The 14281-nt window shown below is 48.5% G+C and overlaps 1 protein-coding gene across 5 annotated transcripts in view; it reads left to right on the plus strand.

The window, feature by feature from the left end:
- LOC117395471 (death-associated protein kinase 2) overlaps nucleotides 1-14281 on the plus strand; it is a 54540-nt gene that overhangs the window by 19385 nt on the left and 20874 nt on the right. For 4 of the 5 annotated variants that reach the window (XM_059007454.1, XM_059007455.1, XM_059007458.1 and 1 more), the window contains 2 exons: nucleotides 2971-3092; nucleotides 10204-10425. In XM_059007454.1, coding sequence (XP_058863437.1) covers nucleotides 3031-3092; nucleotides 10204-10425 — 284 coding nt within the window. In that variant the 5' untranslated portion in view covers nucleotides 2971-3030. The remainder of the gene's footprint in view (nucleotides 1-2970; nucleotides 3093-10203; nucleotides 10426-14281) is intronic. The other variant, XM_059007456.1, reaches the window with a different exon arrangement.

Below are 14281 nucleotides of genomic sequence, written 5' to 3' on the forward strand. Positions count from 1 at the left end.
TGCTCAGTAAGCAGTGGTTTCAGAGCGGGTTCAAGCCCCATGTGTTTGCTCAGTAAGCAGTGGTTTCAGAGCAGGTTCAAGCCCCATGTGTTTGCTCAGTAAGCAGTGGTTTCAGAGCGGGTTCAAGCCCCATGTGTTTGCTCAGTAAGCAGTGGTTTCAGAGCTGGTTCAAGCCCCATGTGTTTGCTCAGTAAGCAGTGGTTTCAGAGCTGGTTCAAGCCCCATGTGTTTGCTCAGTAATCAGTGGTTTCAGAGCGGGTTCAAGCCCCATGTGTTTGCTCAGTAAGCAGTGGTTTCAGAGCGGGTTCAAGCCCCATGTGTTTGCTCAGTAAGCAGTGGTTTCAGAGCTGGTTCAAGCCCCATGTGTTTGCTCAGTAAGCAGTGGTTTCAGAGCGGGTTCAAGCCCCATGTGTTTGCTCAGTAAGCAGTGGTTTCAGAGCTGGTTCAAGCCCCATGTGTTTGCTCAGTAAGCAGTGGTTTCAGAGCTGGTTCAAGCCCCATGTGTTTGCTCAGTAAGCAGTGGTTTCAGAGCGGGTTCAAGCCCCATGTGTTTGCTCAGTAAGCAGTGGTTTCAGAGCGGGTTCAAGCCCCATGTGTTTGCTCAGTAAGCAGTGGTTTCAGAGCGGGTTCAAGCCCCATGTGTTTGCTCAGTAAGCAGTGGTTTCAGAGCGGGTTCAAGCCCCATGTGTTTGCTCAGTAAGCAGTGGTTTCAGAGCTGGTCCAAGCCCCATGTGTTTGCTCAGTAAGCAGTGGTTTCAGAGCGGGTTCAAGCCCCATGTGTTTGCTCAGTAAGCAGTGGTTTCAGAGCGGGTTCAAGCCCCATGTGTTTGCTCAGTAAGCAGTGGTTTCAGAGCTGGTTCAAGCCCCATGTGTTTGCTCAGTAAGCAGTGGTTTCAGAGCTGGTTCAAGCCCCATGTGTTTGCTCAGTAAGCAGTGGTTTCAGAGCGGGTTCAAGCCCCATGTGTTTGCTCAGTAAGCAGTGGTTTCAGAGCTGGTTCAAGCCCCATGTGTTTGCTCAGTAAGCAGTGGTTTCAGAGCTGGTTCAAGCCCCATGTGTTTGCTCAGTAAGCAGTGGTTTCAGAGCTGGTTCAAGCCCCATGTGTTTGCTCAGTAAGCAGTGGTTTCAGAGCGGGTTCAAGCCCCATGTGTTTGCTCAGTAAGCAGTGGTTTCAGAGCTGGTTCAAGCCCCATGTGTTTGCTCAGTAAGCAGTGGTTTCAGAGCAGGTTCAAGCCCCATGTGTTTGCTCAGTAAGCAGTGGTTTCAGAGCGGGTTCAAGCCCCATGTGTTTGCTCAGTAAGCAGTGGTTTCAGAGCAGGTTCAAGCCCCATGTGTTTGCTCAGTAAGCAGTGGTTTCAGAGCGGGTTCAAGCCCCATGTGTTTGCTCAGTAAGCAGTGGTTTCTGAGCTGGTTCAAGCCCCATGTGTTTGCTCAGTAAGCAGTGGTTTCAGAGCTGGTTCAAGCCCCATGTGTTTGCTCAGTAAGCAGTGGTTTCAGAGCTGGTTCAAGCCCCATGTGTTTGCTCAGTAAGCAGTGGTTTCAGAGCGGGTTCAAGCCCCATGTGTTTGCTCAGTAAGCAGTGGTTTCAGAGCGGGTTCAAGCCCCATGTGTTTGCTCAGTAAGCAGTGGTTTCAGAGCTGGTTCAAGCCCCATGTGTTTGCTCAGTAAGCAGTGGTTTCAGAGCGGGTTCAAGCCCCATGTGTTTGCTCAGTAAGCAGTGGTTTCAGAGCTGGTTCAAGCCCCATGTGTTTGCTCAGTAAGCAGTGGTTTCAGAGCTGGTTCAAGCCCCATGTGTTTGCTCAGTAAGCAGTGGTTTCAGAGCTGGTTCAAGCCCCATGTGTTTGCTCAGTAAGCAGTGGTTTCAGAGCGGGTTCAAGCCCCATGTGTTTGCTCAGTAAGCAGTGGTTTCAGAGCGGGTTCAAGCCCCATGTGTTTGCTCAGTAAGCAGTGGTTTCAGAGCGGGTTCAAGCCCCATGTGTTTGCTCAGTAAGCAGTGGTTTCAGAGCTGGTCCAAGCCCCATGTGTTTGCTCAGTAAGCAGTGGTTTCAGAGCGGGTTCAAGCCCCATGTGTTTGCTCAGTAAGCAGTGGTTTCAGAGCTGGTTCAAGCCCCATGTGTTTGCTCAGTAAGCAGTGGTTTCAGAGCTGGTTCAAGCCCCATGTGTTTGCTCAGTAAGCAGTGGTTTCAGAGCGGGTTCAAGCCCCATGTGTTTGCTCAGTAAGCAGTGGTTTCAGAGCTGGTTCAAGCCCCATGTGCTTGCTCAGTAAGCAGTGGTTTCAGAGCTGGTTCAAGCCCCATGTGTTTGCTCAGTAAGCAGTGGTTTCAGAGCTGGTTCAAGCCCCATGTGCTTGCTCAGTAAGCAGTGGTTTCAGAGCAGGTTCAAGCCCCATGTGTTTGCTCCGTAAGCAGTGGTTTCAGAGCTGGTTCAAGCCCTATGTGTTTGCTCAGTAAGCAGTGGTTTCAGAGCTGGTTCAAGCCCCATGTGTTTGCTCAGTAAGCAGTGGTTTCAGAGCTGGTTCAAGCCCCATGTGCTTGCTCAGTAAGCAGTGGTTTCAGAGCAGGTTCAAGCCCCATGTGTTTGCTCCGTAAGCAGTGGTTTCAGAGCTGGTTCAAGCCCTATGTGTTTGCTCAGTAAGCAGTGGTTTCAGAGCGGGTTCAAGCCCCATGTGTTTGCTCAGTAAGCAGTGGTTTCAGAGCGGGTGTTCTCCGTTCAGACCTGCTTTATTTGCAGTTCTGTTATGAGTAATAACAGAACCCTGTCCTCCATGGGGAACAATGGGACAGCACAGTCCGCTTGTTGTGTACTGGAGATTTTTAATTGTGCTAAAAAGGAAAAACTTTGTGAAGGTTTTATCTTCACTATATCATCAGGTTGGGCCGGATTGAGATGCCTGAAGTCTCTGTTCTGCTCCTAAAACCATTCACTCTCTCTCCCTCTCTCCCTCCCCTGCTCCCCCTCTCGCGCTCCCCCAGGGCAGACAGACCCCAGACACCAGGATGGTGTAGAGTGTGCCGGGAGTTTGCTGATCCGTCATGGCTGTGTTTAAGTTGGGGATTGTGGAGGACCTGTATGAAATAGGAGATGTACTGGGCAGGTAAGACTGGATTTCATTACACTTCAGAACTGCACTACAAACCTGCAAAGCAAACACATCCAGTATTTCACGTTAGGTCTTTTCAGTGAGGCCAGGCAGTTTATTTTTCATTTCAAAACTTTGAAAGGGTCTAACCTGTTATCCTTTAAATAGAAAACTGCAGTTATTGTGTTAAACAAGAACAATCTCTCTCTCTCTGTCTCTCTCTCTCTCTCGCTCTCTCTCTCTCTCTCGCTCTTTCTCTCTCCCTCTCTCTCTCTCTCTCTCTCTCTCTCTCTCTCTCTCTCTCTCTCTCTCTCTCTCTCGCACGCTCGCGCTCTCTCTCTCTCTCTCTCTCTCTCTCTCTCTCTCTCTCTCTCTCTCTCTGTCTCTGTCTCTGTCTCTGTCTCTCTCTCTCTCTCTTGTTATAAGTTAGGGGCGGGGAGGTGGAATGTGGTCTAAGCATATAGGGCGCTTTTTTAAATGCTTAATGTGGCGTCTTCAGTGCAGTGACACCATAAACACACATATATAAGTCATGGATAAGTCAACCTATAAATAACTAGAAAAGTCCAGTTGAGATTACAATTCAAATGAGCAGGACCCGTCCCAACAGGGTGATACTGCAGGTCATGCTTTTTCATGACATCGCCTTTTTAGTACTTCTTTAAACATTTCAGGAATGCAGTGCTAGCAACTGATACCAGATGTGATGGGCTGTGTGTCTCATTGCAAGAGTGTTGTGTGTCTCATTGCAGGAGTGTTGTACAGTGTGTGTACTGTGTGTCTCATTGCAGGAGTGTTGTACAGTGTGGGTGCTGTGTGTCTCATTGCAGGAGTGTTGTACAGTGTGGGTGCTGTGTGTCTCATTGCAGGAGTGTTGTACAGTGTGTGTGTTGTGTGTCTCATTGCAGGAGTGTTGTACAGTGTGTGTGTTGTGTGTCGCATTGCAGGAGTGTTGTACAGTGTGTGTGTTGTGTGTCTCATTGCAGGAGTGTTGTACAGTGTGGGTGTTGTGTGTCTCATTGCAGGAGTGTTGTACAGTGTGGGTGTTGTGTGTCTCATTGCAGGAGTGTTGTACAGTGTGGGTGTTGTGTGTCTCATTGCAGGGTCAGGAGTGTTGTACAGTGTGGGTGCTGTGTGTCTCATTGCAGGAGTGTTGTACAGTGTGGGTGCTGTGTGTCTCATTGCAGGAGTGTTGTACAGTGTGGGTGCTGTGTGTCTCATTGCAGGAGTGCTGTACAGTGTGGGTGCTGTGTGTCTCATTGCAGGAGTGCTGTACAGTGTGGGTGCTGTGTGTCTCATTGCAGGAGTGTTGTACAGTGTGGGTGCTGTGTGTCATTGCAGGAGTGTTGTACAGTGTGGGTGCTGTGTGTCTCATTGCAGGAGTGTTGTACAGTGTGGGTGCTGTGTGTCTCATTGCAGGAGTGTTGTACAGTGTGGGTGTTGTGTGTCTCATTGCAGGAGTGTTGTACAGTGTGGGTGTTGTGTGTCTCATTGCAGGAGTGTTGTACAGTGTGGGTGCTGTGTGTCTCATTGCAGGAGTGTTGTACAGTGTGGGTGCTGTGTGTCTCATTGCAGGAGTGTTGTACAGTGTGGGTGCTGTGTGTCTCATTGCAGGAGTGTTGTACAGTGTGGGTGCTGTGTGTCTCATTGCAGGAGTGTTGTACAGTGTGGGTGTTGTGTGTCTCATTGCAGGAGTGTTGTACAGTGTGGGTGCTGTGTGTCTCATTGCAGGAGTGTTGTACAGTGTGGGTGCTGTGTGTCTCATTGCAGGAGTGTTGTACAGTGTGGGTGCTGTGTGTCTCATTGCAGGAGTGTTGTACAGTGTGGTTGCTGTGTGTCTCATTGCAGGAGTGTTGTACAGTGTGGGTGCTGTGTGTCTCATTGCAGGAGTGTTGTACAGTGTGGGTGCTGTGTGTCTCATTGCAGGAGTGTTGTACAGTGTGGGTGCTGTGTGTCTCATTGCAGGAGTGTTGTACAGTGTGGGTGCTGTGTGTCTCATTGCAGGAGTGTTGTACAGTGTGGGTGCTGTGTGTCTCATTGCAGGAGTGTTGTACAGTGTGGTTGCTGTGTGTCTCATTGCAGGAGTGTTGTACAGTGTGGGTGCTGTGTGTCTCATTGCAGGAGTGTTGTACAGTGTGGGTGCTGTGTGTCTCATTGCAGGAGTGTTGTACAGTGTGGTTGTTGTGTGTCTCATTGCAGGAGTGTTGTACAGTGTGGGTGCTGTGTGTCTCATTGCAGGAGTGTTGTACAGTGTGGGTGTTGTGTGTCTCATTGTAGGAGTGTTGTACAGTGTGGGTGTTGTGTGTCTCATTGCAGGAGTGTTGTACAGTGTGGGTGTTGTGTGTCTCATTGCAGGAGTGTTGTACAGTGTGGGTGTTGTGTGTCTCATTGCAGGGTCAGGAGTGTTGTACAGTGTGGGTGCTGTGTGTCTCATTGCAGGAGTGTTGTACAGTGTGGGTGCTGTGTGTCTCATTGCAGGAGTGTTGTACAGTGTGGGTGCTGTGTGTCTCATTGCAGGAGTGCTGTACAGTGTGGGTGCTGTGTGTCTCATTGCAGGGTCAGGAGTGTTGTACAGTGTGGGTGTTGTGTGTCTCATTGCAGGAGTGTTGTACAGTGTGGTTTTTGTGTGTCTCATTGCAGGGTCAGGAGTGTTGTACAGTGTGGTTGTTGTGTGTCTCATTGCAGGAGTGTTGTACAGTGTGGGTGTTGTGTGTCTCATTGCAGGAGTGTTGTACAGTGTGGGTGTTGTGTGTCTCATTGCAGGAGTGTTGTACAGTGTGGGTGTTGTGTGTCTCATTGCAGGGTCAGGAGTGTTGTACAGTGTGTGTGCTGTGTGTCTCATTGCAGGAGTGTTGTACAGTGTGGGTGCTGTGTGTCTCATTGCAGGAGTGTTGTACAGTGTGGGTGCTGTGTGTCTCATTGCAGGAGTGTTGTACAGTGTGGGTGCTGTGTGTCTCATTGCAGGAGTGTTGTACAGTGTGGGTGTTGTGTGTCTCATTGCAGGGTCAGGAGTGTTGTACAGTGTGGGTGCTGTGTGTCTCATTGCAGGAGTGTTGTACAGTGTGGGTGCTGTGTGTCTCATTGCAGGAGTGTTGTACAGTGTGGGTGTTGTGTGTCTCATTGCAGGGTCAGGAGTGTTGTACAGTGTGGTTGTTGTGTGTCTCATTGCAGGAGTGTTGTACAGTGTGGGTGTTGTGTGTCTCATTGCAGGAGTGTTGTACAGTGTGGGTGTTGTGTGTCTCATTGCAGGAGTGTTGTACAGTGTGGGTGTTGTGTGTCATCGCAGGAGTGTTGTACAGTGTGGGTGTTGTGTGTCTCATTGCAGGGTCAGGAGTGTTGTACAGTGTGGTTGTTGTGTGTCTCATTGCAGGAGTGTTGTACAGTGTGTGTGTTGTGTGTCTCATTGCAGGAGTGTTGTACAGTGTGGGTGTTGTGTGTCTCATTGCAGGAGTGTTGTACAGTGTGGGTGCTGTGTGTCTCATTGCAGGAGTGTTGTACAGTGTGGGTGCTGTGTGTCTCATTGCAGGAGTGCTGTACAGTGTGGGTGCTGTGTGTCTCATTGCAGGAGTGCTGTACAGTGTGGGTGCTGTGTGTCTCATTGCAGGAGTGTTGTACAGTGTGGGTGCTGTGTGTCTCATTGCAGGAGTGTTGTACAGTGTGGGTGCTGTGTGTCTCATTGCAGGAGTGTTGTACAGTGTGGGTGCTGTGTGTCTCATTGCAGGAGTGTTGTACAGTGTGGGTGCTGTGTGTCTCATTGCAGGAGTGTTGTACAGTGTGGGTGTTGTGTGTCTCATTGTAGGAGTGTTGTACAGTGTGGGTGTTGTGTGTCTCATTGCAGGAGTGTTGTACAGTGTGGGTGTTGTGTGTCTCATTGCAGGGTCAGGAGTGTTGTACAGTGTGGGTGCTGTGTGTCTCATTGCAGGAGTGTTGTACAGTGTGGGTGCTGTGTGTCTCATTGCAGGAGTGTTGTACAGTGTGGGTGCTGTGTGTCTCATTGCAGGAGTGTTGTACAGTGTGGGTGCTGTGTGTCTCATTGCAGGAGTGTTGTACAGTGTGGGTGCTGTGTGTCTCATTGCAGGGTCAGGAGTGTTGTACAGTGTGGGTGCTGTGTGTCTCATTGCAGGGTCAGGAGTGTTGTACAGTGTGGGTGTTGTGTGTCTCATTGCAGGAGTGTTGTACAGTGTGGTTGCTGTGTGTCTCATTGCAGGAGTGTTGTACAGTGTGGGTGCTGTGTGTCTCATTGCAGGAGTGTTGTACAGTGTGGGTGCTGTGTGTCTCATTGCAGGAGTGTTGTACAGTGTGGGTGCTGTGTGTCTCATTGCAGGAGTGTTGTACAGTGTGGGTGCTGTGTGTCTCATTGCAGGAGTGTTGTACAGTGTGGGTGCTGTGTGTCTCATTGCAGGAGTGTTGTACAGTGTGGTTGTTGTGTGTCTCATTGCAGGAGTGTTGTACAGTGTGGGTGCTGTGTGTCTCATTGCAGGAGTGTTGTACAGTGTGGGTGCTGTGTGTCTCATTGCAGGAGTGTTGTACAGTGTGGGTGTTGTGTGTCTCATTGTAGGAGTGTTGTACAGTGTGGGTGTTGTGTGTCTCATTGCAGGAGTGTTGTACAGTGTGGGTGTTGTGTGTCTCATTGCAGGAGTGTTGTACAGTGTGGGTGTTGTGTGTCTCATTGCAGGAGTGTTGTACAGTGTGGGTGTTGTGTGTCTCATTGCAGGGTCAGGAGTGTTGTACAGTGTGGTTGTTGTGTGTCTCATTGCAGGAGTGTTGTACAGTGTGGGTGCTGTGTGTCTCATTGCAGGAGTGTTGTACAGTGTGGGTGTTGTGTGTCTCATTGCAGGAGTGTTGTACAGTGTGGGTGTTGTGTGTCTCATTGCAGGAGTGTTGTACAGTGTGGGTGTTGTGTGTCTCATTGCAGGAGTGTTGTACAGTGTGGGTGTTGTGTGTCTCATTGCAGGGTCAGGAGTGTTGTACAGTGTGTGTGCTGTGTGTCTCATTGCAGGAGTGTTGTACAGTGTGGGTGCTGTGTGTCTCATTGCAGGAGTGTTGTACAGTGTGGGTGCTGTGTGTCTCATTGCAGGAGTGTTGTACAGTGTGGGTGCTGTGTGTCTCATTGCAGGAGTGTTGTACAGTGTGGGTGTTGTGTGTCTCATTGCAGGGTCAGGAGTGTTGTACAGTGTGGTTGTTGTGTGTCTCATTGCAGGAGTGTTGTACAGTGTGGGTGTTGTGTGTCTCATTGCAGGAGTGTTGTACAGTGTGGGTGTTGTGTGTCTCATTGCAGGAGTGTTGTACAGTGTGGGTGTTGTGTGTCATTGCAGGAGTGTTGTACAGTGTGGGTGTTGTGTGTCTCATTGCAGGAGTGTTGTACAGTGTGGGTGCTGTGTGTCTCATTGCAGGAGTGTTGTACAGTGTGTGTGCTGTGTGTCTCATTGCAGGGTCAGGAGTGTTGTACAGTGTGGTTGTTGTGTGTCTCATTGCAGGAGTGTTGTACAGTGTGGGTGTTGTGTGTCTCATTGCAGGAGTGTTGTACAGTGTGGGTGTTGTGTGTCTCATTGCAGGAGTGTTGTACAGTGTGGGTGCTGTGTGTCTCATTGCAGGAGTGTTGTACAGTGTGGGTGTTGTGTGTCTCATTGCAGGAGTGTTGTACAGTGTGGTTGTTGTGTGTCTCATTGCAGGGTCAGGAGTGTTGTACAGTGTGGTTGTTGTGTGTCTCATTGCAGGAGTGTTGTACAGTGTGGTTGTTGTGTGTCTCATTGCAGGGTCAGGAGTGTTGTACAGTGTGGGTGCTGTGTGTCTCATTGCAGGAGTGTTGTACAGTGTGGGTGCTGTGTGTCTCATTGCAGGAGTGTTGTACAGTGTGGGTGTTGTGTGTCTCATTGCAGGAGTGTTGTACAGTGTGGGTGTTGTGTGTCTCATTGCAGGAGTGTTGTACAGTGTGGGTGTTGTGTGTCTCATTGCACGGTCAGGAGTGTTGTACAGTGTGGTTGTTGTGGGTCTCATTGCAGGGTCAGGAGTGTTGTGCTATTTGTTTTTCTCTGTGGTTAAATACACACTCCTTTATATTCTTGGATGTTGACTTCACTTTTCTTTCTGTTGTTGCTGTATGAAGTTGCCAAACTGCTTTTTCACAACCCGTTAATCTGGAACAGAGATCGGATAAACATGCAGGACTCGAACTAACTGTAGGAAGTAACATGATAGCTTTGATATTGCTGCGTGCTTTCCAGTGAGGGACAGCGATAGGGATAAACATGCAGGACTCAAACTAACTGGAGGAAGTTACAGAGTAGCTTTGATATATTCAATGAGGGACAGGGATAGGGATAAACATGCAGGACTCAAACTAACTGGAGGAAGTTACAGGGTAGCTTTGATATATCCAGTGAGGGACAGGGATAGGGATAGGCAGGCAGGCAGGCTACAGTGGTTCTATATTATGCTAAGGGGCAATGGTAGCACAAGGGCTGTGTGACGTCAGGAAGGAGACTCGGGGTCAGGAAAGCACCAATGCGCACGTTTTAGATGAGATGTTGCATGGATGAGTACAGCCATACACTCCACTATGCCTTGTGATGCCTCTACGTATGTGTCACACAGAGACCAAACAAAGCATGTATCCCCCCTTTATATACATGTAGTCTTTCTCCAGTTAGCACTCACTTACCTAATTAGGGAACGGCCGCAGTCCACCTGTGATTCCAAACCATCCCTGCCAAACTTACATTCACAAATAACACTATTTACACCGGCACAGCTTCCGCCCTGTCACAGTCAGCTACAATGGGAGAGGCTGCCGCTGGCAGAATGGCATCATAGTATTCAATGCAGACAGACAGACAGACAGACAGTGACACTGTCAGCGACAGACCGACAGACAGACAGACAGCGATGCAGTGGCAATGGCAATTCTGTGTTCATGTACTCCCCCCCCTGGTTCAGGGTGCAGTTCACTGTATTGAGAAGAGTTACTATTGGACAGCACCAGAAAGAAAGGAGGAGTCCATACATTTTTCCAATAAGTGTGGTTTTCACAATAAACACAGTTTTTATGTTTATTTTATTAATGCACACAGTTGAACAGTAACCCAGCCTGCTGTCTGACTGAATGTCCTCTCTGTCTCCCCCCCAGTGGCCACTTCGGCACGGTGCGGCTGGTGCGGGAGAAGGGCTCAGGAACGGAGTACGCCGGGAAGTTCCTGAAGATCCGGAAGTGCAAGAGCAGCCGGCTGGGGCTGGATCGGGAGGACGTGGAGCGAGAGGTGGAGATCCTGCAAGCCCTGCAGCACCCCAACATCATGGCTCTGAGAGACGTGTTCGAGAGCAAGGCAGAGCTGGTGCTCATACTGGAGATGTGAGTGAGAGGAGAGGAGGGAGGGGAGAGAGAGGGGGGAGAGAGGAGCTCATACTAGAGATGTGAGTGAGAGGGAGAGAGGGGAGGAGAGAGGAGCTCATACTAGAGATGTGAGTGAGAGGGAGAGAGGGGAGGAGAGAGGGGGTGAGAGGAGCTCATACTAGAGATGTGAGTGAGAGGGAGAGAGGGGAGGAGAGAGGGGAGAGAGAGGAGCTCATACTAGAGATGTGAGTGAGAGGAGAGGAGGGAGGGGAGAGGGAGAGAGGGGAGATTATTATCCAGGGACTCCACGAGATGTAAAACAAGTCTGTACAGGTGAGGCAAACCCTGCTAAAACATTCCAGAGACTCTGACAAGCTCCCTGCAGATGGGGTGTGGCGTACATGAGAATTAGTCAGGGCTGAAGTTAGAGATCACAGGGTCCCCTCGGGGTCTCATTCCTGCAGCTCTGCAGAGAGTTGGACTGACTTCAGCAAACTGGGCTGGGCTGGGCACTGTGTGTCACTAGAGCCAACCACACTGGCATTTCACAAGCTCTCGTTAACTATGAGAGCTGAGGATGGAGTGTGTAGACTAGCACTCAGTATTATTATTATTATTGAGGTGCAGGGTGATGACAGTGCTGGAGAAGCCTTGGAGACCCATCAGGAATGGTTCATTATCTTCTCTGTGCTTTACTACACTGTGCTGTGCTTTTACCAGGGGGGATACCACAGCAGTAAACTTTGAGAAGGGGGCTGGTTCATTATCTTCTCTGTGCTTTACTACACTGTGCTGTGCTTTTACCAGGGGGATACCACAGCAGTAAACTTTGAGAAGGGGGCTGGTTCATTATCGTCTCTGTGCTTTACTACACTGTGCTGGGCTTTTACCAGGGGGATACCACAGCAGTAAACTTTGAGAAGGGGGCTGGTTCATTATCTTCTCTGTGCTTTACTACACTGTGCTGTGCTTTTACCAGGGGGATACCACAGCAGTAAACTTTGAGAAGGGGGCTGGTTCATTATCTTCTCTGTGCTTTACTACACTGTGCTGTGCTTCTACCAGGGGGATACCACAGCAGTAAACTTTGAGAAGGGAGCTGGTTCATTATCTTCTCTGCTTTGCTTCTCAAACCAGTCAGTGCAGGCAGGGCAGGAGGGATGTAGCTCACAAGGGCTCCCTGAGTGTGTGTTGAGGGGTGCTGAGTGACAAGCTCTGCTGCTTGTGCCTCTCACTGTGAAGGGAGCTCCTGCCTGACCCCAGGCTGCACACATGTCTTGTGTCACACACAGAGATTACTGGCCCGGGCTCCCCCTCCTCTTTCTCTCTGTCCCTCTTTTCTCTCTCCATTCCCTCTCTATTCTATTTCCTCCTCTCCGTCTATCTGAAAATTTTAAAACCGGTCTTCTCAGTTCCTCCTCTCTCCCTCTTCCTTCCTTCTCCTCCTCCTCTCTGTTCTTTATCACCCCTCTCTATTTTAAGCAGTGCTTGGGTAAGTGGATTTTTTTTTTTGTTAACCAGTTTTTGACGCGATGATGTGGGAAACAGGAAACCAGACCCGCGCTCTCTGTCGCTCTGTCGAGTCTCACTGTCTTACACTCTCTCTCTCATGCTCTCTCTCTCACGCTGTTTCTCTCTCTCTCTCATGCTCTCTCTCTCTCACGCTGTTTCTCTCTCTCTCACACTCTCTCTCTCACACTCTCTCTCTCTCTCACACTCTCTCTCTCTCTCTCTCTCTCATGCTCTCTCTCTCACGCTGTTTCTCTCTCTCTCTCTCTCTCTCTCTCGCTCTCTCTCTCTGTCTGGACAGCCCGCGGAATGTCAAACATCCACTTTAATCAGGATAAAAAAAACAAAAAAAGAAAAACAGAAATGCAATTAAAAAGCTCCAGAGCTAATTGAGATAAATGACTAACAGCTTCCCATCATCTGAAAGGAATAGGAATGAAAGCTCTCCCTGTGTGTTTGTGTGTGCTGTACCCTGCATGCTCTTATCAGAGCTCTAGCCTGCATAGTGACTGCTGGGAGTTTGCAGCGTGTGTGAGCAGCAAGACATTCCATTGTTACCGTGGTACCCTGGGAAAGCCACAGCGTAGACATGTGAAGAATGGAGGGCTGCTTGGGATTGCTTATCAATAGAGCCCACTCTATACAATTAGAGATACAGGCAAACCCTCTTCAGATCACTTCAGAGGCACTAATAATAAGCAGAGTGACATGATCAGTAACTAACAAACCAAACCACCGCAGACACATTGAAACCAATTGAACAGGCTCTCTTCCAAGAACATTTGTAAGCAAGAGTTTTCTTTTTTTTCTCTTCTTTCTCAGATAGAGCCGTTATTTCAGCCTTCATGGCTCTGTTTAAATCTTTTAGTGTCTGAGACTTTTTCATTTGAATATGCAATGGTTAAAAAAACACTGGACACACTCCCCTGATCTCCGAGCCAGGCTGGGTGATCATGTGACCACAAGGTTGGCCAGTACGGTGTGCACAGCATGTGTCAGAGCACAGGCCAGCGGAAGCAGGCGAGTTGAAGTGAGAGTAAGTGGGGTGGAAGTCAGTTAAGAACATCAGAACATAAGAAAGTTTACAAACAAGAGGAGGCCATTCAGCCCATCTTGCTCATTTGGTTGTTAGTAGCTTATTGATCCCAGAATCTCATCAAGCTGCTTCTTGAAGGATCCCAGGGTGTCAGCTTCAACAACATTACTGGGGAGTTGGTTCCAGACCCTCACAATTCTCTGTGTAAAAAAGTGCCTCCTATTTTCTGTTCTGAATGCCCCTTATCTCATCTCCATTTGTGACCCCTGGTCCTTGTTTCTTTTTTCAGGTCCAAAAAGTCCCCTGGGTCGACATTTTCTATACCTTTTAGGATTTTGAATGTTTGAATCAGATCACAGCGTAGTCTTCTTTGTTCAAGACTGAATAGATTCAATTCTTTTAGCCTGTCTGCAACGACATGTCTTTTAAACCCGGGATAATTCTGGTTGCTCTTCTTTGCACTCTTTCTACAGCAGCAATATTCTTTTTGTAACGAGGTGACCAGAACTGAACACAATATTCTAGGTGAGGTCTTACTAATGCATTGTAAAGTTTTAACATTAATTCCCTTGATTTAAATTCAACAGTTCTCACAATATATCCGAGCATCTTGTTGGCCTTTTTTATAGTTTCCCCACATTGTCTAGATGAAGACATTTCTGAGTCAACATAAACTCCTAGATCTTTTTCATAGATTCCTTCAATTTCAGTATCTCTCATATGATATTTATAATGCACATTTCTATTGCCTGCGTGCAATATTTTACACTTTTCTCTATTAAATGTCATTTGCCATGTGTCTGCCCAGTTCTGAATGCTGTCTAGATCATTTTGAATGACCTTTGCTGCTGCAACAGTGTTTGCCACTCCTCCTATTTTTGTGTCGTCTGCAAATTTAACAAGTTTGCTTACTATACCAGAATCTAAATCATTGATGTAGATTAGGAATAGCAGAGGACCTAATACTGATCCCTGTGGTACTCCACTGGTTACCTCGCTCCATTTTGAGGTTTCTCCTCTAATCAGTACTTTCTGTTTTCTATTTTCTACATGTTAAATTTGGTAAATGATGTGTGAGTTGGTTTGTATACATTTACTTAAACTTGGCATTCACATAGGCGCAGATTTGGGTGGCCCTGTGTAGCAGACCCTGATATTGCTGTCATACAGCCCTCTGAAATGTCTTTATAAGCAGACCCTGATATTGATGTGATTGTCTGTGATGTTGTGAAGCTGCTCTCTGAAGTGCTGGTTGTGCTGGGTGCCTGTCCTGGTTGTGCTTGGTGCCTGTGCTGGGTGCCTGTCCTGGTTGTGCTGGTTGACTGTCCT

Source organism: Acipenser ruthenus, chromosome 35, assembly GCF_902713425.1.
Source record: "Acipenser ruthenus chromosome 35, fAciRut3.2 maternal haplotype, whole genome shotgun sequence".
In the NCBI taxonomy this organism is placed as follows: Eukaryota; Metazoa; Chordata; class Actinopteri; order Acipenseriformes; family Acipenseridae; genus Acipenser; species Acipenser ruthenus.